General features: G+C 45.9%; 1 protein-coding gene across 3 annotated transcripts; it reads left to right on the forward strand.

Annotated features, from left to right (window-relative positions):
• The first annotated feature begins 2,265 nt into the window (after positions 1–2,265).
• On the forward strand, positions 2,266–24,994 carry LAYN (layilin). Of its 3 annotated transcripts, XM_043898888.1 has the most exons (7): positions 2,266–2,674; positions 6,409–6,706; positions 15,989–16,146; positions 20,721–20,753; positions 21,368–21,451; positions 22,410–22,509; positions 24,371–24,994. In XM_043898888.1, the coding sequence occupies exons 1-7, from the start codon at positions 2,296–2,298 to the stop codon at positions 24,732–24,734; spliced, it is 1,416 nt and encodes a 471-aa protein (XP_043754823.1). In that variant the 5' UTR covers positions 2,266–2,295; the 3' UTR covers positions 24,735–24,994. The 3 variants fall into 3 exon arrangements, with proteins under 3 accessions (XP_043754823.1, XP_043754831.1, XP_043754841.1); XM_043898896.1 differs by lacking the exon at positions 20,721–20,753 and having other exon boundaries at positions 2,279–2,674; XM_043898906.1 differs by lacking the exons at positions 2,266–2,674; positions 15,989–16,146; positions 20,721–20,753 and having other exon boundaries at positions 6,463–6,706.
• The last annotated feature ends 2,825 nt before the right edge of the window (positions 24,995–27,819 follow it).

Consider the following 27,819-nt stretch of genomic DNA (forward strand, 5'->3'; position numbering starts at 1 on the left):
ACTCTTATCACTAAAAGAAGTGGAGAATGGATATTAGCATTTCTGCTGTGACACTATTTGGAGAAAAACGTTTTGAACAAAAGAAAGGTAATCAGACCTAGAGAAGGGAAATTTAGAAAGTTAGAAGTTGGCAATCTCATCTCAGCATTATCAAGATTAAAAATTACCCTGTCAGGATGATGTGTTTGTCTGTCAGACAGCTCTCTTATCGCGAAGATGGACATAGCTGGATATCAAAGCCTAAATTTCAAATTGTATAGCTGATTCCCTTTGTTCTGATGCCATGCTCACTGAGAAATCTTTTCCCCCACAGAGGGCGAGTATGTGCTCAAAAGACCAAGGCAAACTTTGGTTTACCTTATGATTATGTTTCTCAATGGGTGAATATATTAGTCTCTTAAATTGGGCTTGAGCTTGTCAAACTAAGGATTAGAGCCTGGATCAAGACAATTTTACCAAGAAAAATTCCACTTTATGAGCTTTTTCAGCAACCAGCAGCATCGCTCTGTATTACCAGGTGTAATGGTCAGGTATTGCTGCAACAGCATTGCATAACAAAGTGATCTAAAACATTTATTATTGCTTATATATCTGGAGGTCAGCTGAAGATTTGACTGTCTAAGTCTGGCCAGATAGCTCAGCTTTTGGCTGCAGGACAGCTCTGCTTCTCACTATATGTCTGTTGATTGACAGAGGCCACTCTGCCGCAGGTGTCTTCTTTGGGATCTACCTGGACAAGTGAGATATCTGAGCTCTCAGAGGGTGGCAGAGAAGCAAGAGAAGAAACAAAACCATGTGAGGCCTTTTCCAGTCTAAGCTCATTCTGTTGGTCAAACACAAGGACAAGGGAGGGGGCAATGTACTTTGCTCCTTTAGTAAGAAGAACTGCAAATTCACCTAGTTAAAGGGTGAGGATATAGGGTGGGGTGAAGAATTGGGGTCACTACTGTAATCTACATTAGATTGACTGCATACCTCAACAATGTCCATCTGGACCAAGGGCCAGGGTATCCAAGGGAGAACTCAGGACATTTAATTATTTGGGCCAAGGTTAAACAGCTTCTCTAAGCTGTAATACATGCTGTAAGATTGGAAATAAATCCTTTGTAATTGCCATTAAGGGCCCAGCTATCTGCACACTTACCCAGTTGCCTTATCAAAACTTCACAAGTTAAAGTGATTTTTATTGTTACCAAGAGTTAAACGTAGGCAAAGAAACTTGCTGGAGTCCACAGAGACATTAAGTGAAAAAAAGCAGAACCAGAAACGATTTCAAACGTTGACTTGCAGAATCAAGTCCTTCTACTCACCATATCAGCCCACTCTTTGGATGTTTTGATAATCGGGAATTTCTAGAAAGAATGTGTGCTGGACATGAAATATTCTAATTCAGGCAGAAGGACAGGCTGTAAATGAACTTGCCTTAAAGGTCAGCCCTCCTCCTGCCAATTTTGTCCTTTCTGCAGTAGCAGAGCTTCCCAAAAGGTCAGCTGATACTGAAAACAGATGCCCCAGCCTGTGATCAATTTGGCCTGTTTGTCTCAAACGGCAATGGCTCCATCTGAGACCAAAACTCAGAAGTCAGTGGACCAGATTGGGCTGTGGCGGGTGGGGAGGGGTGGGGGCGGGAAGGAAGTATGCAAATCAGACTCACCTTCCAGCACTTAGCACTTTAGTTTTTGGACAGGAGTCTTACTTTTATTGTTTGCATATATTTGAAGACATTTCGTTTACAAGGTGCAAATGTAAAACAGGACTATTGTGAGAGTTTGGAAGAAGCCTGGGTTCCTGAGGAAAGCTTTGCCACAGGAAACGAGGGTCACTCTTTCCTGGGGGGACGGGGAGAGGGTCACCTCCTTTCTACCAGGAGACTGAACCATCACCCACACCCATGTGCTCTGCAAAAAGCGGTATTATTTCCTCGCTGGCCTCAAGGACGCTCTGGGAGAGCCACTCTTCTCCTCTCAGCCAGAACTCCAACTTAGCCTCCGCTGGACGGTATCCACGCTGCGGCATAACTTGCCCGGCCAGTGGGCACCCCGCCTGGGTGCGCGTGTGTTCTCGACGTCCGCCGCTCCTTTCTTAGACGTAGCCGCGAAGGCCCGGACGGCAGCCTCCAGAGTCCCGGCAGGTCTCGGAGTTTGCTTCTCCCGCTGGCCCAAAGGCGGAGCCGAGGACGCTGGGAGGAGGAGTTGGGGCGAGACACGGTCGGTTTTTAGCCAGTGCCGTCTTCATTGCATTTCGGAGAAGCCAGACCAGGATTTTCCTCGGCTCTACGCCCCGGGCAAACGCAGGATGTCCCTGGGAAGCTCCGAGTGGGGCGGGCCGGGTGTCTGGCGCCGAGCGCGCTGGAGGAGGCTCTGGGGGCGGGCCCGCCGGCGGGGCTGCCCTCTCCGCAGTGACGTCCCCGGGGGCGGAGGGGCGACAGGCTGGCTCCTCGCCCTCCCCGCCTCCTCCGGGTGCCGGGTCCGTCGGTGCTGGGGAGATGCTGCAGCCGCCCGCCGTTGGCATTGCGGAGCGCGCCGCTGCGGGTCTGCCCGCTCCACCGCCGTAGCGCCCCGGGGTCCGAAGGCGCACCCGAGCCGGGCCATGCCGCGGGGAGCGGCGCCGCGGGCCGTGCTGCTGGCCGTGCTGCTGGCGGGGCTCCTGGGGGCGACGGGTCGCCTGCTCAGCGGTGAGTGCGCGCGCTGGGGCGGGGGCTGGTTCCCAGGCGCGCTCGGCTGCGGCTCCCACGGCACCCCAGCTGCGGCTGACCGTCTTCGGGGCCACGGCGCCTTTTCTCTGGCCCTCCGAGGAGAGGGTGGAGGGATGGCGCCCCCCGCCCCACCAGTGGACTCAGCCCCACCGGCTCCCGCTGCTTCTAGAGGAGCAATCGCCGAGCGGCTGAGCCCAGCCAGCGCCGGTTCCCTGCGTGTCCTGGACAGCTCGACGTCCACTCCCCGCCCAGGGTTACCAGATACCGGGAGACGGAGGCTAGATGGGACAGTGAGCAAACTGCTCCAGGAGACGCCCCTCGGTCCGCCCCCATTGAGCGAGTCTCAGTAGTCCCCAGGACCCCCACACAGGGTCTGTCCTGCCCACCGAGGAGGTCTCCCGTCCCCGGGGACGGAGGGGGCGGGGGGCGTACAGAAGCGATTCTAGCTCAGCTGTGCGGTGCGAACCCAGCCTGTTACTCCTGGTCTCTCCTGATGGGGGGTAGGGAGGGCGGCAGAATCCCGCGCCTGGAATTAGAGCGTTTGGAAAAAGCAGCCTAGTTGGCGCGGGACAAGCCCCGCCTTACTGGGATGAATGACTCTCGGCTTCCTTCCTCCTGTCGTGTGACTGCAGGCGCGGACTTGGGCTTCAGAGGAGGTACAGTGCTCTGGCTTCTTGCCTCTTGAATTTGTTCCGCATGTCGTGGCGGGGGCCGGCGGGAGGGCGATGTCCGTGTCCCTTCTCGGGTTTCCTTCGTGACTTTTGCAGGCAATAGATGGGCCACGAGGGATGGAGGAGAAAGAAAACCTCAGCTCAGTTATCTATGCTTCCGAAGTTGGTTGAGAGACTCTAAAGTTGCTTTCAGGATGGGGTGGGGTACCGAGCGGCAAAATGGGAGGGTAACCGAATTCAGCTGTTTGGGTGACCACTTCCCCGGGCTCTGTCGTCCATGAAGAGGAACAGAAGTCCCTCCCGCCCTTCCCTTTCCTGCAAGTGGGAGATGAGAGACACTTCCTGAAAGCAAGGGGACCAGATGAGCCCTGGGCCTTCTTCCAGCTCTGGATCACTCTGGCACTCACTGGCTGACTGGGAATGTGTGGCCAGGCTGGGCCATACAGGAAACTCGTTTAGGGTGTTATGATGATCACCTTGATAATCCAACGGTGGAAAAATGGAGGCTGCCTGTAAATTCACCTCCAGATTTGGGGTTCCTGTGACTCATTTGTTTTTCCTCTTCCTCCTCATCTGGAGCCACCTTTAAGGACCCTTAGAAGCTGAGCTGGCCCAGCCTTCTCCCAGGTCTCCAGAACCCCTCCTCATTGAGAATGCTGCTCTTAGGAGGGCTCCTAATTTTCTGTTGGAGCAGTCCTGCTAGAGTTTCTCTATTTAGCAACAGGAGAAAAATGGCAGAGAAAGGGAGAAGATGCAAAATGAAAAACCAACGTTTTTCATTGAAGAATTTATTCACAAAAGCAATGAAAGAAGAAATTGAAAATAAGAATTCACAAGAGCTCTCTGGATTATCTGTATGTACTCTGTTCCCACTTAAGCACTGAAAATGCAGTTCACTGCCTGCGGCGTTTTGCCCTGTACTCTGGGCAGTTTGGGGAATAACGAATGCTATCTGGCTCCCTGCACAGTTGCAAAACAAAGAGGAAAATGAGAACATTCTATGAGAGCTGGAAAGAGTTCTCCAAACACAAATCCTCAACTCCTCGCTCTGTGGCAGCAATTGACATCCAGAGCCCAAGAACTGGCTCTCCACTGCAAGGGATTCTCCTTGTTGAAATCTGGTTTTCACTGTACAGCTGGATCCAGAAACATATGCTGTGTTCTTCCTGTGGGCTCAGAAGCATGTGTGTTTCTGTATTCCCAGCACCTAGCCCAGCACCAGGCACCGAGTGTACACTCAGTACATACTGACTGGACAAAGGAGCGATGAGGCTGATGTTTTGGGTGCAGAATTGCAATCATGAAATTAAAAGACTCTTGCTTCTTGGATGAAAAGTTATGACAAACTTAGACAGTGTATTAAAAAGTAGAGACATCACTTTGCCGACAAAGATCCATATAGTCAAAGCTATGATTTTCCCAGTAGTCTTGTACAGGTGTGAGAGTTGGACCATAAGGAAGGCTGACCACTGAAGGATTGATGCTTTTGAATTGTGGTGTTGGAGAAGACTCTAGAGAGTCCCTTGGACAGCAAGGAGATCAAACCAGTCCATCCTAAAGGAGATCAACCCTGAATATTCATTGGAAGGCCTGATGCTGAAGCTGAATCTCCAGTACTTTTGCCACCGGATGTGATGAGCTGACTCATTGGAAAAGACTCTGATGCTGGGAAAGATTGAGGGCAGGAGAAGAAGATGACAGAGGATGAGATGGTTGGATGACATCACCTACTCGATGGACATGAGTTTGAGCAACTCATACTTCAGGAGATGGTGATGAACAGGGAAGCCTGGCGTGCTGCAGTCCCTGGGGTTGCAAGGAGTTGAACCTGAGTTAGTGACTGAACAGAACAGATCAGAAATGGCTTCAGGAGCCCAGACACAAGCTAGGGTGGTATGTACTGCTGAAGGACTTGTAATCTGTCCTCAGTAGAGTCCCATCCATTTGTCTTTGTCTTCAGCCTTTCAGGTGTCAGTCAGATGAGACATATTACACAGACCCCCAGTGCAACCTGAGCCTGCGTTGGCATGAGGGATCGAACACATGTCTCTCATGTCTCCTGCATTGGCAGGCGGGTTCTTTATGACTAGCACCACCTGGGAAGCCCTGTGTGACCTTAGCCAAGCAAATTTCTCTGAGCCTCAGTTTTCTCATCTGTAAAATGAGGCATAAACAGCATCTACAGCAGAGGATTACTATGAGTGTTCAGTGAGATAAGGTATGTATGTAAATGTAAAAGCCCTTAGTGTAATGCCTGACACATAGTAAGAGTTCACTAAACCTTAGCTGTTGTCTTTAAGCAAGACCAGTAGCAGAAATCCCCTTGGATCTGATGCTCATAGCTTCTGCTTATACCATAGACTGGGTGAATCCTCAGTCCTGCTACCTAGGCAGAGGGTTCAGGGCTGAGAAGCCCACACTTGACTTCAGAATGCCTCTTTTACCTGAAGGAAACCCCAAACAGAGATAACTCACTTTAAACCACACTATCTCCTGAGACTCCCAAATGGCATGAAAGTGTTGTTTGTGTGCCTTTAAGTGAAACAATAAATCTTCATCCACTGCTCTTTTAAAGATTAATTTTAAATATCTGCTTTTCAATCATCTGTAATGGAATAAACAAAGGATGGAGGTCCTACACAATTTAGGCATCAGAGTCTAAATCACTGCATCTCCACACTGGAAGGAGTATTAATTTGCTCTGAGAGCCTAAATGACACTAAAACAGTCCACTGATGAGTAATCAGAATTCCTGCCCAGCTTCATTCAGATGTCTCCAAGCATCTCTGCTCTGGTATATTTTAAGTGTTAGTCGCTCAGTCGGGTCCAACTCTTTGCGACCCCATGGACTGGAGCCGGCCAGGCTCCTCTGTCCATGGAATTCTCCCGGCAAGAATACTGGAGTGGGTAGCCATTTCCTTCTCTATGTCATCTTCCCTGTCCAGGAATCGAACCCAGGTCTCTTGCACTGCAGGCAGATTCTTTACCATCTGAACATGTGTTGGGGGGCACTAAAATAGGGGGGCTTCTTTTCTTCTCCAGGTCAGCCAGTCTGCCGGTTAGGAACCCAGAAGCCTTGTTATGAAGTCATTTACTTCCGTGATGCTTCTCAAAGACTGAACTTTGAGGAAGCCAGAGCAGCCTGCAGGAGGAATGGGGGCCAGCTAGTCAGCATTGAGTCTGAAGATGAACAGAGACTGATAGAAAAGTTCATTGAAAACCTCCTGGCTTCTGATGGCGATTTCTGGATTGGACTCAGGAGGCGTGAGGACAAACAAAGCAATGGCACAGCCTGCCAGGACCTTTATGCCTGGATCGATGGAAGCAGAGCAGCATTTAGGTAAGTGTGCGGAACTCACAGCGGCTAGCTCACTTGACATAGCTCAGGAAAGAGGCAGGCTAGCTCCCCGGTGCCAGTCAGGGTGGAAGAGAAGCCCAGCTGGGCAGAGCCCCAAGGGGATAGCAGCACTGGCACAGCCACGGACCCAAGCAGTGTGGCAAGGGTGATAAATCAGCCTTACCTTGGGCCCAGCTCATGTCCAGAGAGCTCTGCCCAGGAGGGTGGCCCAGACGCACTGCTTCAATAGCACACAATGCATGATGTCACCGGTTCTGGCTCCCTGGCCTTTTGGACTAGAACCCTAATGAGAGATTGTTTAATTTTTATTAGAGTATAGTTGACTTCCATTGTGTTAGTTTCAGATGTACAGCAAAGTGAGTCAGTTATACATATACATATATTCACCCTTTTTTAGGACCTTTCCCTTATAAGCCATAACAGAGTACCGAGTAGATTCCCTGTGCTATACTGTAGGTCCTTGTTAGTTATCTATTTTATATATAGTCGTGTATATATGTCAATCCCAAGCTCCCAATTTATCCCTCCCTCCACCCTCTTACACCTTGGTAACCATGTTTGTTTTCTACATCTGTGACTCTATTTATATTTTGTAAATAAGTCCATTTGTACCATTTTTTTTTAGATTCCACATATAAATGATATCATATGATATTTGTCTCTCTCTGTCTGACTGACTTCACTCAGTGTGACAATCTCTACGTTCATCCATGTTGCTGCAAATGACATTATTTTGTTCTTTTTATGGCTGAGTAATATTCCATTGCATATATGTACCACATCTTTTATCCATTCCTCTGTTGATGGACGTTTAGGCTGCTTCCACATCTTGGCTACTGTAAACACTGCTGCAGTGAACACTGGGGTGCGTGTATACTTCTGAATTATGGTTTTCTCTGAGTATCTGCCCAGGAGTGGGCTTGCAGGCCCAGTGAGAGACTAAAGGGCTATGGAGCTGAAGGGCTTTAGACAATAAGGAATTATGCTGCTGCTGCTGCTGCTGCTGAATCGCTTCAGTCGTGTCCGACTCTGTGCGACCCCATAGACAGCAGCCCGCCAGGTTCCCCCGTCCCTGGGATTCTCCAGGCAAGAACACTGGAATGGGTTGCTATTTCCTTCTCCAATGCCTGAAAGTGAAAAGTGAAAGTGAAGTCACTCAGTTGTGTCCGACTCTTTGTAATACCATGGACTGCAGCCTACCAGGCTCCTCCGTCCACGGGATTTTCCAGGCAAGAGTACTGGAGTGGGTTGCCATTGCCGTCTCCGGAATTATGATGACAGGCAAGAAATTAGAGCCAGATCTAATTCTCTGGCATGGCCAAGAGGGGACACAAAGAAGCCTGCTGTTTGCAGAACGCTTCTAAACCTCCAGTGTTGCACTCACTTCACATACTTGCCCTAGCACCATAGCACTGCCACCATCCTTCCCTGAGGAGAGCAGTGACATGGAAAAATGTCAACAAATATCAAAATTAAAAGGCAGACTTAAGACCAGAAATGTGCTGTAACAAATTTAACAGTTACTGTCTTTTTTACAGTAAATAGTATATATAAGTCAGTGAAACACTAAATGTTTAAATGTCAATAAAACCCCCGAGCAAAAGACCTGAGCAAACAGTTCACAAAATAGACACTCTAACTGGTAAACAATCATATGGGGAAAAAGTTTAAACTCAGTTTCAATCAAAAGAATGAAGATAAGAATATATCTCTTTTTACCTACTCCATTTACGACAGCGTGTCAGCATTTATCGAAGCCCACCCATTTGGCTATTCTGATCCACACCTTCGTTTAAGTTCCAGGAGTATCTCCTCCAAGATTCTCATGGGCCTCTCTTCCCAGGAGAAACTTTTTTTTGTCTGCTCTGGGTCTTCACTGCGGCGCTCAGGCTTCTCTACTTGTGGCACACAGGCTCTCCAGTTGCCAGGGACAAGCTTAGTTGTCCGTGGCATGTGGGAATCTTAGTTTCCCAACCAGGGATCAAACCTGTGTCCCCTGCATTGGAAGGCATGATTCTTCACCACTGGGCTGCCAGGGAAGTACTCCTGGGAGAAATTTTAAAAAAGAAGATTAGCAGGAGGAACTACCCTCTCCACCACTGCAGCTGGTCCCCAGAGCCATGACTTACACTTACTGAGCCCCCCTCACCTCCTCCGTCCTGTCGAGGCTCCCCTCCCCTCTTCTTGGGGAGCCTCAGTGGCTTGCTTACCTTGTGGCAAGACCCAGACCCTTATCCCTGAGGAGTGTGAAGCCCTAGTCAACTTGAATTTCTCAGTCTGGAGTGATTTCACTTTTCTATTTACCATCAGAATGGAGCACATGAGTACCAACAAGTACCCAAGTAGATACCTGAGTGCCAAACATATCCCCCTGCCTATAACAGCAGAGATACCTTCACCTCATGATTAGGGTCAGTACCTCCTGCAAAGACAATGACTCCTCCTCTTGCCTGCTGGTTCCTGAACATAAGGATCCCTTGGTGTCCAAGTGGCAGGCATTGGTTCAACAACATTCATGGTGTATCTTCTGGTGGAAGGATTTCTCCTTTGGATAGCAGGCCCTCTAAACTCACAGGCCTCAACACTGCAGAGACAAGAAGCACAAATTCCCCAAGTGGGTAGTGCCAGGGATGGAAAGCAAGGGTTCTCCTCCTTTTGCAAGCTGTAGCCTTGAGAAATGTATTTCTTAAAGAATAAAGCTTGAACATCAAAATTACTTCCTTATCCATGGACTGCGGAATGGATGTAGTTACCAGGCATGAAAATGACAATAATCTCATTGTACATCTCCATCAGAGCGCTTGGGTGACTAGGTGCATCGTCAAGGAGCAGTAATATTTGGAAAGGAATCATTTTTCTGATAGTAGGTCTCAACAGGGGGCTTAAAATATTCAGTAAATCATGCTGTGAACAGTTGTGCTGTCATCCAGCTGTGTCGTCCCATTTGTACAGCAAAGGCCAAGTAGATTTAGCGTATTTCTTAAGGGCCCTAGAATTTTCAAAATGATCGGTGAAAACTAGCTTCAACTTAAAGTCACCGGCTGTGTCAGCTTTTTTTATTATTATTTTTTTTTTTTTAATTGAAGGATAATTGCTTTACAGGATTTTGCTGTTTTCTGTCAACTCTCAACATGAATCAGCCATAGGTGTACATATATCTCCTCCCTTTTGACCCTCCCTCCCATCTCCCTCCCCAGCCCATCCCTCTAGGTTGATACAGAGTCCCTGTTTGAGTTTCCTGAGCCACACAGCAAATTCCCTGTGTCAACTTTTTTTAAAAATCTTTTTTATTGTACTAAAATTGCTTTACAATATTGTGTTAGCTTCTACTGCACAACGAAGTGAATCAGATATAAGTGGACATATTTCAGGCTTCCTAGGTGGCATCAGTAGTAAAGAATCTGCCTGCCAATGCAGGAGATGCAAGAGACTCAGGTTAGATCCCTGGGTTGTAGAAAATGGGAACCCACTCCAGTATTCTTGCCTAGAAAGCTCCACGGACAGAGGAGCCTGAGCAGATATGCACGCATACATCCCCTCCAGTCATCCTGCTCTTTGAAGCTTTGAAGCCAAAGGTTGACTTCTCCTCTCTAAACTAGGAAAGTCCTAGATGGTATCTTCCACTAAAAGGCTGTTTATCCTACATTGAAAATCTGTTGTTTAGTGAGGCCACCTTTGTGAGTTATCTTTAGCTAGATCTTCTGAATAACTTGCTTCAGCTTCTAATCAGCGTCTACTGCTTCACCATGCACTTTTATGTTATGGAGACAGTTTCTTTCCTTAATTTCATGAACCAACCTCTATTAGCTTCAAATTTTTCTTCTACACCCCTTGGCTTCCAGACCCCAGAATACTCTTGCAAGATACAGGATGACACAAAGGTTGATGATTCAAAGTCTGCACTGCTTCTGGAAGGATGTTGCCCCCTCCTCACAAGTATCGCCACTCAGTTAGTGCTTCGGCTGTGTTTTCAACAAGCTCATTCCTCATTCTCTCAGACTGGCAGCTTTAGGAGAGCAAAGTATGTGGTCCGGCTAGTAAATCCCCTGCTTACTCCCACATCTCCTTTGCTAGAAACTTGGTTTTTTGGTCTGATTAGACCTTATTTAGAATCCTGAGCTGGTAGATCAAAGACTGTGTAAGTATTTGATTAGTGATGCTAAGGCCCTGAGGTAGGAAAGGCAAACCAATGGCCAGATTATCCATTCCTATCAACATGAATCATCGCCCCTTCCAGGATGAAAGGAGTCCAGTGGGGTCTAGTTGCCACCACGTGTTAGGCCCGTCTCTGTTGCTGGCAGGCTGGATTTGGCAGTAGCTGGATCAGCCTTGGTTAGTGGGAACAGCTACTGCTGAGCCCGTGGATGGCCTCCCTCCTGCCACCGTGGCCACTCTAGCATACGCCTGTTACATCAGCTCGGGGGCAGCTGCTCACAGGTTGAACTGTTTTGTCTCCCTGGTTAATCAGGGCCTCTTCTGTGCTGGAGGCTTTTTGCTGGGCTTTAACATGTGGTCGGTTTTCATACTTTATACCTACTCCCATATGTCTGTTCACGTCACTCTATCCAAGAGCTCCTTGTCCTCAGCCTCCCACTCTTTCTCCTTTTAGACTCCTGATCAGCTGACCAAGCTCTTTGCCTTAGTCTAATGTCCAATAACTTCTCTTTCCATACCAAGCTGTTAAGAAGGTACACCCACAAAGCTCTGGTCATTGGGAGGTTGTCTCTTTACCACTAGATCTTTCAAAGCCACCTCTGAGTGGGGCTGTAGGACAGCTGCTGCCCATGCGGAGCTGTCCCCCCATGCTTGGCTGACCTAACCAAGCTTAGGCTACCTTTACCAGCTGGTCGTAAGGGATTCCCTTAAGCAGCTGTAGGTATAAGCTGAGGGATAGGCTGATACAATAGAGGAAGATGTCACGGTGGTCTGCTCCATTTGTACAAGCCCATTGGTCCTAAATATACCTCTTCCATCTTATAATGAGTTGATTCCTGCCTAATCTTTTGACTATGTACGTCTGACAGTATCTCACTCTCACTGAGCAAGTTGGATTGTATGGTCTCTTGGTACTCCTTGCCTAGTAGTAAGCCAGAGTTGCTTGCAAAAGGTGGTTTTTTTCTCAGTTACAGGTGATATGGCCTTGCTACAGAATCTTAAGGTTTTGCATTGTGATTCTCTCATTGGAGCTTGTGCGGATGCCCCATGGCATTGTTTTTCTCACCACCGATGCCTCTAACAACAGGGTCTGATGGATCATATGACCCAAGTGGGAAGTCTGCTTCCATCACAGCCTAGAACTGCTTCAGAGTCCTTTTTGGCTCTGGACCCCACTCAAAGACAGCTGCCTTTCATGTCAAGAGGTATATAGACCAGAACAGTATTCCCAGGTATGAAATATGCCACCTCTAGAGCCCGGAAGGGACCTACCACAGCTAGGCTTCCTTCTTCAAATGGTTGCAAGATGCTTCAAATTATTGTGAGATGAAATAATTTAACCTGTAACTTGAAAGAGGTGTTGTGGCATCCCCTAGACTACAAAACACCTACACATTTTCATGAAGTAGCAGGCCCCTGGATCTTCATAGCATTTATCTCCAACCTTGGGGCTTCCCTCATTGGGAAGTTGGTAAAGAATCCATCTGCAATGCGGGAGACCCCAGTTCAATTCCTGGGTCAGGAAGATCCCCTGGAGAAGGGATAGGCTATATACTCCAGTACTCTTGGGCTTCCCTTGTGGCTCAGCTGGTAAAGAATCTGCCTGCAATGTGGGAGACCTGGGTTCAATCCCTGGGTTGGGAAGATCCCCTGGAGGAGGGAAAGGCTACCCACTCCAGTATTCTGGCCTGGAGAATTCCATGGACTTCTATAGTCCATGGGGTCACAAAGAGTAGGACTTGACTGAGAAACTTTTCACTTTCACTTTCAACAGTATGGTGGACCAAAGTGATTTTCGCAAGATATCCAGGAAGTCTCTCTTCATGTCATATTATGCCAGAGGGTAGGAAAAGTAGTATAGTCCTGGGGCAAGACCATAAATACATACTGATGTCCATTTCAAATGAAGGCAGACTGTTTCTAATTCTCTTTCGGATACAGATGAAGAAGAATGTACTCACCCAATCTTCATACTAGGTACCCAAGGATGTGTTAACCAGCTCTAGCAAAGATGCCACATATGCCACAGCAGCTGCAAGGGGGCTTCTACTTGGCTGAGTCTGTGCTACTTCAGTCTCATCCTTCAGAACCTGCCTGGGGCCAGGGGCAGGGGCCAGACTTGTGATTATACAGAGATGTGATGGGGAATACCATCCTGGCATTTCCTAGGTCTTTGAAGGCAGCACTGCCTTCTGTCATGTTTGCCTGGATAAGGTATTGTTTTCTGTTTACTCTCTTGAAGAGGACAGGGAAGAATGCAGTTTTCAAGGCTTCCCCTTGAGCTTCTCCACTGTTATAACTCTTACCCCATAAGTTTTCAATTCATATATTTTGAGACTGGAGAATGACCACTGGATGGGTCCCACTGTGAGCTGGTCCTTATCTCAGAGAGACAGCACTGAGCAGTCCTGAAGAGAGATCTTAGTTCTCTACCCAGGAATAGGACCTGCGTAGCCTGGATAGAAACCAGGAATCCTAGCCACTAGTCCACCAGGGATTAGAGGCTAAAAGCAAAGTTCCCCTGACCCATTGAAAAATACATTTCTCACAGAGGCAAAAACATAAAAACAGGTACAAAGTTTATTATTAGAAACACAGCATAACATGTGGGAGAGCACATGGGTGCATGCTCCGTCGTGTCCTACTCTTCGTGACCCCATGGACTGTAGATCGCCAGGCTCCTCTGTCCATGGCATTCTTCAGGCAAGAATATTGGAGTGGTTTGTCATTTCCTCCTCCAAGGGATCTTCCTGATCCAGAGATTCAACCCACATCTCCTGCATCACCTGCCTTGCAGGCAGATTCTTTACCACTGAGCCACTGCGGAAGCGTGGGTAAACACACAGAGGAGCAATTTGTTTATTTAAGTCAGCAGCTAGGCAGAAATACACACCCGGAGAGAAAGTGTATGGGAGTCCTCTCTAATGAGGAGGGGTGAAGTAAAGAGGTGATTTAAATCACTGATATAGGATAATCCTTCTGGGGCTTCATTTACCTTTGGCCAGTTATCTTGTTTCTTTTTTCACACCTGACAGGTCCTAGGACCCTCCCCAAGATGCATGCACAACTTTTTGTTAAGATGCCTGTAGGTGCATGTGGTCCCCCATGCACCTACTTATTATGGACCCCCTCCCTTTTTGACCACCGCCCCCCCCCCCACACAATGAGCATTCCATGGGCAAACAGGAAAGTTTTCCTTGACCTCAAGAGTGGTCATCTTATCTCTTTATTCCAGCAGAGCGAAGCTTCTGCCACTAGCTTTGTGCTTGGAGTGTCTGGGTGAGAACATAGCCTCAAGCAAACACAACTTTGCTTGGCAAACACCGGCTGTTCAGCCTGGGGGCCCGTCTATCTCCTACCTCAGTCCTGAGCCAGAACTCCATTTAATACTTGGCCTCAATATGCTCCCACTCAAATGGGTAACCTTAATGACACTTCACAACTTTGGGTAGCAATGTTAACTTGCACACTCTGTCCAACAGCCTTTGTAATAGCAGGGTATTCCTCTTCCCCCAAAGTGTGATTCCTCGAATATATGGCCATAGGTCCCTTGGGGAGAATAAAGGAAAAATACCATGTGCACCTGAGGCTTCCCAGGTGGTGCTAGTGGTAAAGAACCCACCTGCCAGTGGAGGAAATGTAAGAGACTCAGGTTCAATCCCTGGGTTGGGAAGATCCCCTGGAGGAGGTCACGGCAACCCACTGCAACCCACTCCAGCATTCTTGCCTGGAGAATCCAATGGACAGAGGAGCCTGGTGGGCTACTGTCCAGAGGGTCAAGAGTCGGACATGACTGAGGCAACTTAGCTCACATGCACTCACCGTGTGCACCCACTGGGGTGTCTCAGGGTCCTTCCTCTTTCTAGCAGTGAGTTCCAAGCCTGAAAGCTGGCTCAAGTCCAGAAACTAGATGCCAGGCATCATATTCCATCCATTCCTTTATGTGTGAAATATCATAAAGCCATAAGGCCAGTGGGGAGGAGAACAGACAAGTGGGAGGCCCAGCAACAAGGTTGGAAAATTGCCTGGAGGTGACTAGTGAGGTGCAGAGCCCAGCCCCCATCAGGAACCCCAGCTGACCAGTGTCCAAGCAGCGTTGCAAGCTCAGCTATCATCCAGGCAAATTCAACCCAATGAGTTCAGCAGAGGACTTTCCCTCTGGTGAACTGCAGCACCAGACTCAAGCAGAGCTCTCCTGGGGTAGTACACGGAGAGCTGTCTCTTAGGTGTCCATAAGGAGGGGCTGTGACAAGGGCTAGGCAGAGCTGCAGGGCTCATCTAAACAGTCTGAGCATCAGGGCAGAGATGGGCCCTGGAAGCAACCTGCTTGGGTGAGTAACCAGGCAGAGTACAAAGCCCAGGCCTGAGTCAGTACATGGCCTAGGTGCTCACAGCATCTAAACTACCTATGAATCCAAGGCTTTAACCCGGCACCCACAGATCTAACTGGGCAGCAGCACCATTTAATTCCAAGTACCACTGGGGCTGGAGTGCACCCCATCCAGGAAACTGGGAGACAAAGACAAGAAATCAGGCAGCGGAAGCTAACAAAAGGTCTCATCATCCTGATGAACTAGAAACCACTTAAAAACTGAAAAAGACTAGCTGGGCCTCCTGCTTTTTCCCGAACTCTGTCTTCTACTTTGAAGCCTCAGATGCTTGAATATTCTCTCCACTCCTCAGAGTTCAGAAGGCAGCTGTGGCTACTGACAAGCATGGGGAGATGGAAGCAGGGCAAGCTCTGGATGCAATAAACCATGCCTCTCCCAGTGCGTCTGATTTCTTAAAAAAGAGAAACAAAACCCAGTTAGCCAAAAGCAAAAAAAATAATAAGATTGTCCAGACAGGCCCTGCTGGCTGCTTTTTCTCATAATAACTTTGCAGACATCATATGGTAATATATTCCTCCCTGCAAAGAGGCTGTGGCAAATGTCAGATGATTGATTGTGATGTCCATATTCGAAAGCATGGTTCTCCTTATTGGCCGCACTTCAATTCCTCACTCTCTCTTAAGTTCCTGGCTCCGTGGAACTTGAGAGGAAAGCAAAGGCTTTAAAGTCTTGGGGGATCCTTCTCCAGCTGCCTCCACTATTGACCCCTTTCCTACAGGAACTGGTATGTGGATGAGCCTTCCTGTGGCAGCGAGGTCTGCGTGGTCATGTACCATCAGCCGTCGGCCCCCGCCGGCATCGGGGGCCCTTACATGTTCCAGTGGAATGACGACCGATGTACCATGAAGAACAATTTCATCTGCAAATATTCTGATGGTAATGAATCCTTTCCCAGGTTAAGTGACTGCACTCTCAGCCTCCTCTCTCCTTTCATAATCAGCTGCTGATTCCAAGAATTTGTCACCTAGTCTCTGAGAAAGCTTGCTGCAAATGCCAGCAGTGTTAAACTTTGGGAATTCTTGTAAAGGGAGATGTCCTGATTCCTCCTCGCTGAGGAGTAATTCTAGCAAAGGAGAGGGTATAAGATGCTAAGAGATGAAGGAATGAAAGGGTCTAATTTATGGATGATAAGGCAAGAATTATGAGAACTTCAAGAAATAAAAAGCCTTCCAGGTCGACAGTTACAATTCTTATTACCGCCATATGTGAGGTTGTACACTGTAGGAGCTTGGAATAAGGAAGAAATATGAAAGGAAGCTGGCCATTTTTCTTGCATGTCTTCTGCCAGCCATTTTCTGGGGCTTTAAGGAGACAGGATAATGACCACAGGAGGTAGATGATAAAATATGCTAATTTTACTGACACTGGGCAGATGGCAGTCACTTTGATGAGCAGGCTTAAACTCCTTAGGCCACCCTCTATATATGCCTTGCAAACTTAACTAGCTTTTTCTTCTAAATCTATTAAGGGTTTTGGATTGGCTACAAGCCTGTAATCTCACTGTGCTGGGGTTTCCCAAATTTCTCCATTATGATGGACTGGAATCTAAACATGAAGTGATTCTTGAGCTGTTAGTGAAGTTTTTCACCACCCTGAAGCCAACTGCTTGATCTCAATTCTGCATCTTTTCCTGACAGGAGTAGAATGACTTGTTAGTTACATCTAGTTGGGGACTAAACAATCCTGTCGTTTCAAAATTGTTGGAGCTTGACTGCGCCTTTGCTGCTAAAGTTGTTTTTCCTCCCTCTTCACCCCGTCAGATGAATTCTTCTCTCCAGAGACCCGGTCTTCCCCACCACAGAGTTGTCTCAGGCAGGGAGGTTGCAAGGATTGAGGCTGACTTGGCAGGGCCCTTTTTGAGAGCAATTAAAGCAAGTGCACTTATGACAAACTGGCTGCCCATCACTTTTGTTCATTATATCCTATTATCGTCATGATTTAAAATTTTGTACCTTAAACATTTTTTGAAATGTAAGATTTTGGCACTTGTTTTCATAGCCTTTTATTTTGGGGTTAGAATCAGCTAGTTTTTTTAAAAGTAATTTTGTTTATTAATCGTGCTGTTGCCTGTATTAGACTGAGTCCTGGCAGGGAAAAGATGGCACACTCAAAGGGTTTAATGAGAGGAGTATAATAAAATGATCTTTACCAAAGTGTGGCCACAGAACATGAGATGGTGAAGTGTCCAGGGACCAGCTATAGCGGGAAGCTATTACTACCCCTAGGCTTCAAGGAGCGAAGGGAGGGGATGGTTTTAGCAGAACCCAGAGAAATCTTGGAGTCATGCAAGAGGAATCACCCAACAGGAGCTGTAACCAGACAACACAGTACTCTCAAACCACCGTGATGTGGGAGAGAGGTCTGGGGAATAATACTAGGACCTGTCTCTTCTCCTACCCTCTAATCTCCGGCTTCTGCCTCCTATTGTGTGTGTTAAGTCCAGTCAAGAACCAGAGGACAAGGGAGCCCGGGACACATCCCCAGAGGTCAGCCTCCCAGGACACAGAGAAGGACCAGGAATAGACTTGAGCGGGGGATGTGGGCACACGGAAGAAGGCTAACACATTGCCTCGCTGCAGACCACCCCCTCCTTCTCAAGACAAGTTCACGGACCTCAGCACACCGCGGAGGGACTGGCTTGATCAGACCCTTGCCTCTCTGCAGCCCCAGTTCTCACCACTTTTATTCCATCCCCCAGCCAGTTCTCTTCTGTGTTTTGTGAAGTTCCCCATGATCTCTTCACTGCTGTTTCCACTGCTTGGAACATCCTTCCCTCTTTCCCAGTCAACTCATTCTCAGCCTTCAGGTTCAGGTTAAGCATCACCTTCTCTCATAACAATAGGTGGTCCTGGATTGTACCTTTGATGATGACAATAGTAATTTTCTGTAAAGGGCATTTTTAGGACAATAGGCATAACTTGAATAAGATCTGTAGATTGGATGATACTATACATATCAATGTTGATATTTTGGTTTCAATAATTGTACTATGGTTATGATAGAGTATGCCCCTCCTGGTCCTGTTTTAAATACACTTTGAGGTGTTTAGGGAATAAAGGGTAACTATGGCTACAGCTTATTCTCCGAAAAAAAGTTATGCATGTGTCTGTATGTGAATATATGTGAATATATGTGTGTCTGTGTATATAGAGAGACTTAGATATAGATACATAGATATATAGAGATATATATAAAGAGAGAGACAGAGAGAATAGTTATATAAATGAAATGTGATAAAATGATAACTTTTGGGCGAAGGATACATGGGAATTCTTTGCAGTAGTCTTGCAAATTTTCATAAATTTTAAATTATTTCCAAATAAGTTAAAAAAAATCACTTCCTCTGGGAAGCATTCCAGGGCTTAACCTCAAAACTAGGTTAAGTGTTCCTCCTATGAGGATCATAACACCTCACACACACAGTACATATACTGCCTGTTGGCAAGTTTGTCCACTTCACTATATGGTTGGCATGAAGTCTGGAAATACACGTTTGACCCTACGCTTCATGGACTAGGGGACGGTCACCCAGTATGGCTCCAACATTATGGCACAATATCCTACTATACCAGAGGGCAGCGACCAGTTCAAAGACAGCATCTAAAATGAAATTTGACAACATGACCACGTAGAGTTGGTGGCATACCAGCCAGATCTGAACACTTGATTCCTTCCAGGGTGGGCTAAAAGCATAGACACATTCAGTGGAAATCAGAGACAAATCATCTGAGGCAATGTCACAGACCATTGCATTGCATTGTTGATGGAAAGGCTGCATTAATTTGCCGTGTTCACGGCAGTTTTGCCCAGTGGATTGAACTATGGAGGGACAACAAAATGACTGCATCATTTTCTGTAATGTCATTGAATATATGATATATTGTAATATAATATCACAAAATTAATATGTATGAATATTCTCCTATAATTCTATATTTTATTGCCATCCCGTAGAGTGTCAGTTCCTTAGAGAGCTGGGACAGCTTTTGATTTGCTAGTGTATCTCTAATATCTAGCATGGGGTTTGTCTCCTTGTGATCTGAAATTTTCATTTGAATTTTTTAAGTTCAAATCCCAGTTCAGCTACTTATTAGCTGTGAGATTTGAGTAGGTTGCTTAATTTCCCTGTACCTGAGTCTCCTTGTGAACAAATTCAGAATAGCACTTACTCACAAGGCTGTTATCAGGATAAGTTGTGTTTGTTTTTATAAAAACATTTAGAACAGAAGAATGTTTCTATCATATAGCAGACATTTTTAATAAATAAATGGATTTGCATCACTTCTATACACACACCCACACCCACACCCACACACACATGATTAAAATTTCCCTTCTGAATAAAACCTCAGAATAGCTTTGACATCTTGGCCTTTTGTGTGCATGTTATTCGCTCAGTCATGCCCGACTCTTTGTGACCCCACAGACTGTAACCCACCAGGCTCCTCTGTCCATGAGATTCTCCAGGCAAGAATACTGGAGTGGGTTGCCATTTCCTTCTCCAGGGGATCTTCCCAACCCAGGGATCGAACCCAGGTTGCCTGCATTGCAGGCAGATTCTTTACCATCTTAGCTACCAGGGAAGCCCATCCCAGCCTTAGGACTATGAATTCTAAAATTTTGACCTTAAAGACTCTGACTCTATGACCCAGAGTATCTGATCAGCATTAGAGTCACTGCCAGTACAAAAGACTGATACAATTTATGCCAGAAGTAAAAACATTACTGTAGGTTGTCTGTGGAGCCTGACTATCCCGAGGCTCTTAGAATTATTTTAAATAGCTCAGGTTCTAGATCACAGCTCTGCTTTGGGGCGGGCCATATTCTACTTGGTCCCCAGCCACCTCCTCTGCTTGGAGATCGGTGTTCATTGCTCTAAAACATCCCCAGTAGGAGCTGATAAAATGTCTTGGATTGCTTTAAAACAGTTCAGGGGACCTCCCTGGTTGTCCGATGGCTAAGACTTCATGTTCCCAATGCAGAGGGCCTGGGTTTGATCTCTGGTCAGGGAAACTAGATCCCACAAGACACAGCTAAGACCCAGTGCAACCTAATAGAATAGAATAGAATAAAATATTCAGACCTGGGTTTAGCCAGGGAGGAATAGGGATTATTGTTGAAACCAGATTAGCCATATGTTGATAAGCATTGACACTCCATAGGGGTTCATTATACCAATCTTTCCACTTTTGTGTATATTTGGAAGTTCTCATATTTAAAAGTTTTAATGCTTTTTTTAAAAAGTGTCCAAGCAAAGCTGGAGAAAGGCTAGCGTTTGTGCAGAAGGGATTCTTTGGACTTACTAACCAGGTTCTGGAGTCTGATAGCATGAATTGAAGTTTGTTGGAAGATTGAATGAGCAACTAGATGGAAGCTGTGCCCTGGCCAGCTTCACTCAGAGGGTGTGGCGATTTACCTATTACTCTCATTCTTATTCCTTTCTGCTGCAGAGAAACCAACAGTTCCTTCTACAAGGACTGGAGGTAAGACTGTCATTGGAGATTTGAGTTCATTTGGGCTGTTTCACAGGTTTAGAACCTCTCCATAGGTTTAGAGTCACATGCTCTTTAGACCAGATGATTCGATGGAAAGACACCGACTCTTTGGATGGGTGTAAGTCACGCTGAGACATGGCACGTGGTTCATTAATCTCACCCTCTAGGGTTGCCTTTCAACTATGTGAAAAGGAGCAATTACAAATCAGTTTGGGATGTTACTTATCCTTATTGACAATATGAAAGGAATAATTCAATCTAATGAGACAAGTGAGTCAAACTGACCATTGTGGTCCTAAAAGTGAGTCACTGGCCCTTCCCCTGTGTTCTGCAGCACTTTATGGGCCTTGATGTCAGCTGCCTGCTGGTTGTGTTCCCACTTGATTCTTGGCAGCAAGAGTCATTCCAGAAAGATCACGAAAAGTAAACCTCTCGGTCCGCAAATTCAGTTCTTCACTTTCCATGATTATAAACTGCACTAGTCACTTTGCTAGTGCTTTTTGACATCCCCCCCCCCACCTCCCCGAAGCTGGTAGGACCTCAGAGAATATCTGGATGTTAATGCCTTTCTCCAGGTTCTGAGTGCATGTGTCTCTCTCCAGGTGAAGAGACAGAGCCAGCAACACCCGTACTTCCAGAAGACACAGAGAAAGAAGATGCCACAGAAACGCTGAAAGAAAGCAAAGGTATACACAGAGCTCTCCCAGGGAAAAACCGATAGTGGGGCTCTCCTGATTACAAATCCCCATGGTTACATACCCTGCTTGTTCTCCCCACGGCTACTTAAAAATGAAAACAGACAGGGCACATGTGGCTTTGTAAAAACTGTATTAAATGTTAGATTTGGTCAGTGAAATAAGACAATTGGGGTGATTAGATGAGACAGGAGGTAAAAAGTCTTCAGGAAGACAGTCGGAGACTTGAGAATCTCCCAGAAGTTGTCTGGGTTGGGATAGGGGGAATTGAGAATGAATGTTGAGAAATAAGAGCAGAAAGACCCAGGCCATGATTAGTATTTCTTTACAAGACAAACAGAGGAAATGGACATAGAAGATAAAAGAAAATGGGGTGATAAACTGGAGTGCTGATGGACTCTGAACCTCAACTCTCACCTTGAGTTTCAAGAGGAAGATCTGGGCTGGTAGCTAGACTTAATAATGTGTTCAAATGTCAAATCAATATAGGATACATCTGAAACTAACATGATATTGTACATCAACTATATTTCAATTAAAACAAAAAAGAAAAGATCTGAGTTTTTGTCACTGGGTAACTTTAAGAAAACAAACACTTAATTTTTCAGTTTAGTTATTTACATAAGAGAAGTAACAGTATTTTTCTCACCTACCTGAGAGCATCCACTGTGTCCATATAATGAAATAGGATATTGAAGTACTGCAATTCAGCCGTGACACTAGCCACCCCAAATTAACACAGACTATACAGGTTAAGGGCTCAGCCCCCACCCAGACTGCCCTTGCTTCAGATATCAGCCACAAGATCGGGGGTCCCCAGGCCACCTGCACTTCTAATCCACTGACTGCAATTCCAGGGAGTCACATTCAGTAATTCACTAGAACAACTTATAGAACTCAGAAAAACACCATACCCATAACTACATTTTATCTGCGCTTTTCTTTTCAGAAGCTGCCTTGAATCTTGCCTACATCCTAATCCCCAGCATTCTCCTTCTCCTCCTTGTGGTCACCACAGGTGTATGTTGGGTTTGGATCTGTAGAAGGAGGCAAGTAAAACGTTGATCCTGTAAACCTTTGTGTTTTCTGAACTTGGACTTCATTAAAAGGCAAGGCAGCTCCAAGAGAATCTCTTCTGCAGATTTGAGAATAAATCTGATGGGTTCGGGGCACTCAGAAGTACTAAGCATTTGTACTCAGTTGTAATTAACAGAGTGATCTTACATTCTTTAATTTTTTAGTGTGGAAGATTTTAAATGACTTGAGGGGTGAGACTGCGTTATTCACCTGTGTATCCACACATCACTCAGCAAAGTTTTCTCATGCATGTACATTCTCACTCCAGAAATGTCTTTTGGGTGAGTAAAGGAGTAAATAGTGAGCCATATGAAAATGACTGTTCTAAAGGCTCCTGGCAAACCTCTGAAACTAAAACCACTTCATTCAAAATAAAATAGCCAAATCCTTTTAATTGACTTTTACTTGAATACACAAGTATAGATGGCTACAAAATAGTGTACCTTAAGTAGCTTAGAGAACCTCTGTTAGTGGATCATGGAGCCGCCATCTTGGAGGTACCCAGAGCTCTTCTCAGCTACCTTTTTATTCCCCATCATCATGGTCTATATAGAAGACGGTGGCATTGCCACTTCACAACAGGAAAGCAAAGGTACATTTTAAGGCTTGACTCCCTTTGATGACCAATTTAAGATAAACTAATAAGATTTCAATGTAGAACCTATTTCATTTAATAATAATTCCTTAGGGACTTCCCTGGTGGTCCAGCAGTTTAAGATTCTGTGCTGCTGATACAGAGGGTAGGGGTTCAATCCCTGGTCAAGAAACTAACATCCCACATGCCATGCAGCGTGGCCAAAAGATTAAAAAAATAATAACGTCCTTATAGAATTATAGAATTAAAGCAGTTAATACATGCAGAGTGAGTATATTATAAGCACTCAAAAATATCTCTTCCTATAATCATTTTTTTAGTTAATTCCTTTTGATCCAAAATATCGACAGAATTCAGTTCATAGGAGGTGGTAGGGAGGTTCAAGAAGGAGGAAACATAGGTATACCTATAACTGATTCATGTTGATATATGGCAGAAACCAACACAATATTGTAATGAAATTATCTTCCAATTAAAAATAAATAAATCTAAATTTTAAAAATGTTGATATGGCCAAAAAAACAGAGTTCAGTTTAAAAAATTGCTCATATGTTTTCTAACTGCTTACTCTGTGCTTGGTTCTTGATTTCCCTTCCTTATCTACCCGTTGAGCAGCTCACCCCAGTCTGGGAATTGTAACTTGGAAGCTGGAGTCTACTCACGGTTTTAATCGTTTTGTACCACAGACACAAAAATACTAGCAAAATATTTCCCAAAATGTATGTGAAACAGTAATACATGAGCTTCTTTATTAATGCTTCTTTAGGTATAATTATCATAATATTGAAGCAGAAATGAGCATAAAATATTTTAAGGCATCTTAAACAATAACTGTGATATGAAAATATCTATCATTTCCATTGGTGAGCAAGTCAAAGATACTACTAATTCTACTCAGCTTGATTGCCCACATTCAGAATTGAAGGACAGTTTCCCTTGGAGATGGATTTGTTTTAATGTGGCATTTTCCCCCCCATGCAGTTCTCCCCATAGGCCCTCTGGGGGCTCTGGGGACCCTAGGATCACCAGTTCTGCTCTGTGCTCAGGCCACGGTGAAGGGCAGATAGCACACTTGCCTGGTTCATTCCTGCCACACCCGAAACCCTGCCCTGAAGGCTGACACAGATGAGAAGTGCGGCGTAGTGACCGCGCAGGGATGACCCTGTCCTGCCTGGACAGGGGCCCGGGGACACTCTCAGGCCCCTTGCCTGCTCAGCCCTGGTTCTCTGTCTTCCTAGGAAACGGGGGCAGCCGGACCCCAGCACTAAGGAGCAGCGCCCCACCTGGCCGGCTTCTCAGCCCGGGATCAGCCCGGACCTGGAGGTTTACAACGTCATACGAAAGCAGAGCGAAGCTGATCTGGCCGAGACCCGCCCGGACCTAAAGAACATCTCGTTCCGGGCGCGCTCGGGAGAGGCCACGCCCGACGCCGTGTCCTGTGACTATGAAAACGTGGCCGTGAACCCGTCTGAAAGCGGGTTCGTGACGCTGGGGAGCTTGGAGAGTGGCTTCATCACCAACGACGTTTACGAGTTCTCCCCGGGCCGAGCGGGGAGGAGCAAGGAGTCCGGATGGGTGGAAAATGAAATATATGGTTATTAGGAGGCTCGAAGGAACCCTGAACTGACAAGAATGGGAGGGGAGAGAGAAGCAATTTTCCTATAAGGGAAACACTCGGAAGGTCTCTGAAAGGGCTCGGATCACATCCTGGGGGTGAGCATGAGACGGTTTGAGCCCCCACTGGAGCCCTGGTTTGGGCTGTGTCACTTAACCCAGCCGCTCGCAGGGCTGGAACCTCTAAGAAGCACCGTGCCCAGGGGCGGGCACGTGGTAGAAAATAAATACCTGATTGTTATAACTGACTTTCAAGAGAGAGTGCTTTCCTTGGCGGGGGTGCTGTGGAGCTCGGGAAACCAACCTCTGGGTTCTGTTCCTCTTCTTCAGTACAGCGGCAAACATCATTACAAAGAGACAAAAATTCCAGAAGCTTTTCAAAGCTGAGATATGCTAGCATCGGACTGGCCTACACATAGCAATTCTTATATCTGTTTTTGTTTTGCTTTGTTTTTTCCCAAAGAATCAAATCAAACCAAAAGCAGGAAGCAGAATGTTAGTCAGTTTGTGTCTACAGTCCTTCCTCTGCCTGTGGCCTCAGGGGACCTTTTTTTCTTTCTCCTGACATCCAAACTTGGCAAAATGTAACTTGGAAACAATTTAGAAACTAAACATGAACTTTGAATCTAGGCTTCTCCGCTTAACTGTGTTCCCAATCCTGGTATTGCACACTGTTCTGTTTGTGTGTTTGTATCACTGCAACCTCAACATAATATTAGAAATAATGCTAATGATTTTACCTTTTTTTGTTTGGGGGAGCTATCTCAAACACTTTAAGACTCAAATGCAGAGAAATGCGGCCTAACACCAGTCATTTACCATGTGAAATTCTGAAGGCCATTATTTAAAACACCAGCAACATCCTACCATCAGCTCAATGATTTTATTATTTTTACCATTCCTCGTATATCTTGTTTCTGAATGGTTTGTAACTTTGCTTAACACATGGAACCCCAAACTAGACAGAGTAAATTCGTCTGGGTCAGAGTGGTATTGAATGTAGTGGATTTTAATCATGGCCAATTTGCCTGACTTACCAAGGCAGAGAGCAGGGTGGATAACAAAACATCATTCATGCCTGCTTCAGAGATGTGTGTTTGGTGCAGTTAACACTATTTCAAGTAAAAAGAGTGACCCTATCATAACATTTTTAACCAGCCCTACTCCAATGTAAAGTAAAAAGTTTAAAAAAAAACAGAAAGAGTGACCATATGGTCTGAAGGACTGATCCATTGTCCAAAACATCAAAGTTCCTACTTTGCATCACACTTCCTGGCTCTGTGATGTGTCTCTTTATCCTCACCTGTCCCCCTGTCTTCTGATCCCTACTAGACTGCAAGCTCCATGAAGGTTGGGGTCCAATCTACCCAGCCAGACGGGTGCTTCCTGCACCTGAGGCAGTGCGGTGAGCAGAGTAAATCCTCAGTACTTCTTGGATGGATGAACAGTTCATCTTTCAGAGTGAAGTACAATCCATCTAAATATTTCAGCTTGAAAGTTTGGAGGACGTGGTTTTCACACTCCACCTTGGTGTTGGGGGAAGATAACGGAGTTATTTTAGTTTGGAAAGCACTCCCACTACCTGGGAAGATGGAAGTATAGGGACAAGTAAACAGAAGCTGGTGAAATAACAACTTATTTGGTGGCACTAGTTGTGAAGAATCTGCCTGCCAGTGCAGGAGATGCCAGAAACACTGGTTTGATCCCTGGGTCTGGAAGATCCCCTGGAGAAGGAAATGGCCACCCAATTCAGTATTCTTGCCTGGGGAATCCCATGGACAGAGGAGCCTGGTGGGCTACAGTCCATGGGGTCGCAAAGAGTCCAATACAACTTAGCATGTGCGCATGCGTACATACTCACACATGTCACTAAAATTTAAAGTGAGGATTCAATCTTAAGGTTATAATCAGAGATAACCCTCTGCATCTTCCCTTCTTCATTAGTGTCTTATCTCTATTGGGACCCCCAGATCTCTTATTCTGTGTTTATATACAGCCAGTGTGGGAGTACCAGACCACTGTACCTGCCTCCTGAGAAAGCTGTATGCAGGTCAAGAAGCAACAGTTAGACTGGTCCAAAATTGGGAAACAAGTATGATAAGGCTGTATATTGTCACCCTGCTTATTTAACTTATATGCAGAGTACATCATGCAAAATTCCAGGCTGAATGAATCACAAGTTGGTATCAAGATTGCCAGAAGAAATATCAACAACCTCAGATACGCAGATGATACTGCTTTAATGGCAGAAAGTGAAGAGGAACTAAAGAGCCTCTTGATGAGGGTGAAAGAGGAGAAAAAGTGAAAGGAGAAAGAGTGAAAAAGTGAGACTGAAACTCAACATTCAAAAAACAAAGATCATGGCATCTGGTCCTATGACTTCATGGCAAATAGAAGGTAAAAAAGCAGAAGCAGTGACAGATTTTATTTTCTTGGGCTCCCAAATCACTGCAGACAGTGACTACAGCCATGAAATTCAAAGACACTTGCTCCTTGGAAGGAAAAAGCAGAGACAAGACATCACTTTGCCAACAAAGGTCCACATTGTCAAAGCTATGGTTTTTCAGAAGTCATGTACAAATGTGAGAGCTGGACCAGAAGGAAAGCTGAGTGCTGAAGAATTGATGCTTTTGAACTGTGATGCTGGAGAAGACTCTTGAGAGTCCTTTGGACAGCAAGAAGATCAAACTAGTCAATCCTAAAGGAAATCAACCCTGAATATTCATTGGAAAGACTGTTGCTGAAGCTGAAGCTCCACTACTTCAGCCATCTGATGCAAAGAGCTGACTCATTGGAAAGGACCCTGATGCTGGGAAAGTTTGAAGGCAAAAGGAGAATAGGGTGGCAGAGAATGAGATAATTAGATAGCATCACCAACTCAATGGACATGAGTTTGAGCAAACTCCTAGAGGTAGTGAAGGACAGGGAAGCCTGGCATGCTACAGTCCGTGGGGTCACAAAGAATCAGATATGACTTAGCATCTAAGCACACAAGCATGTGCTCTACTACATATTATGCCATGTCCCTGATAATAAAGTTTGTACCTGTGTTTATGTTTTTGCCTCCTTGATA

This window comes from Cervus elaphus, chromosome 1, assembly GCF_910594005.1.
Source record: "Cervus elaphus chromosome 1, mCerEla1.1, whole genome shotgun sequence".
Taxonomy (NCBI): domain Eukaryota; kingdom Metazoa; phylum Chordata; class Mammalia; order Artiodactyla; family Cervidae; genus Cervus; species Cervus elaphus.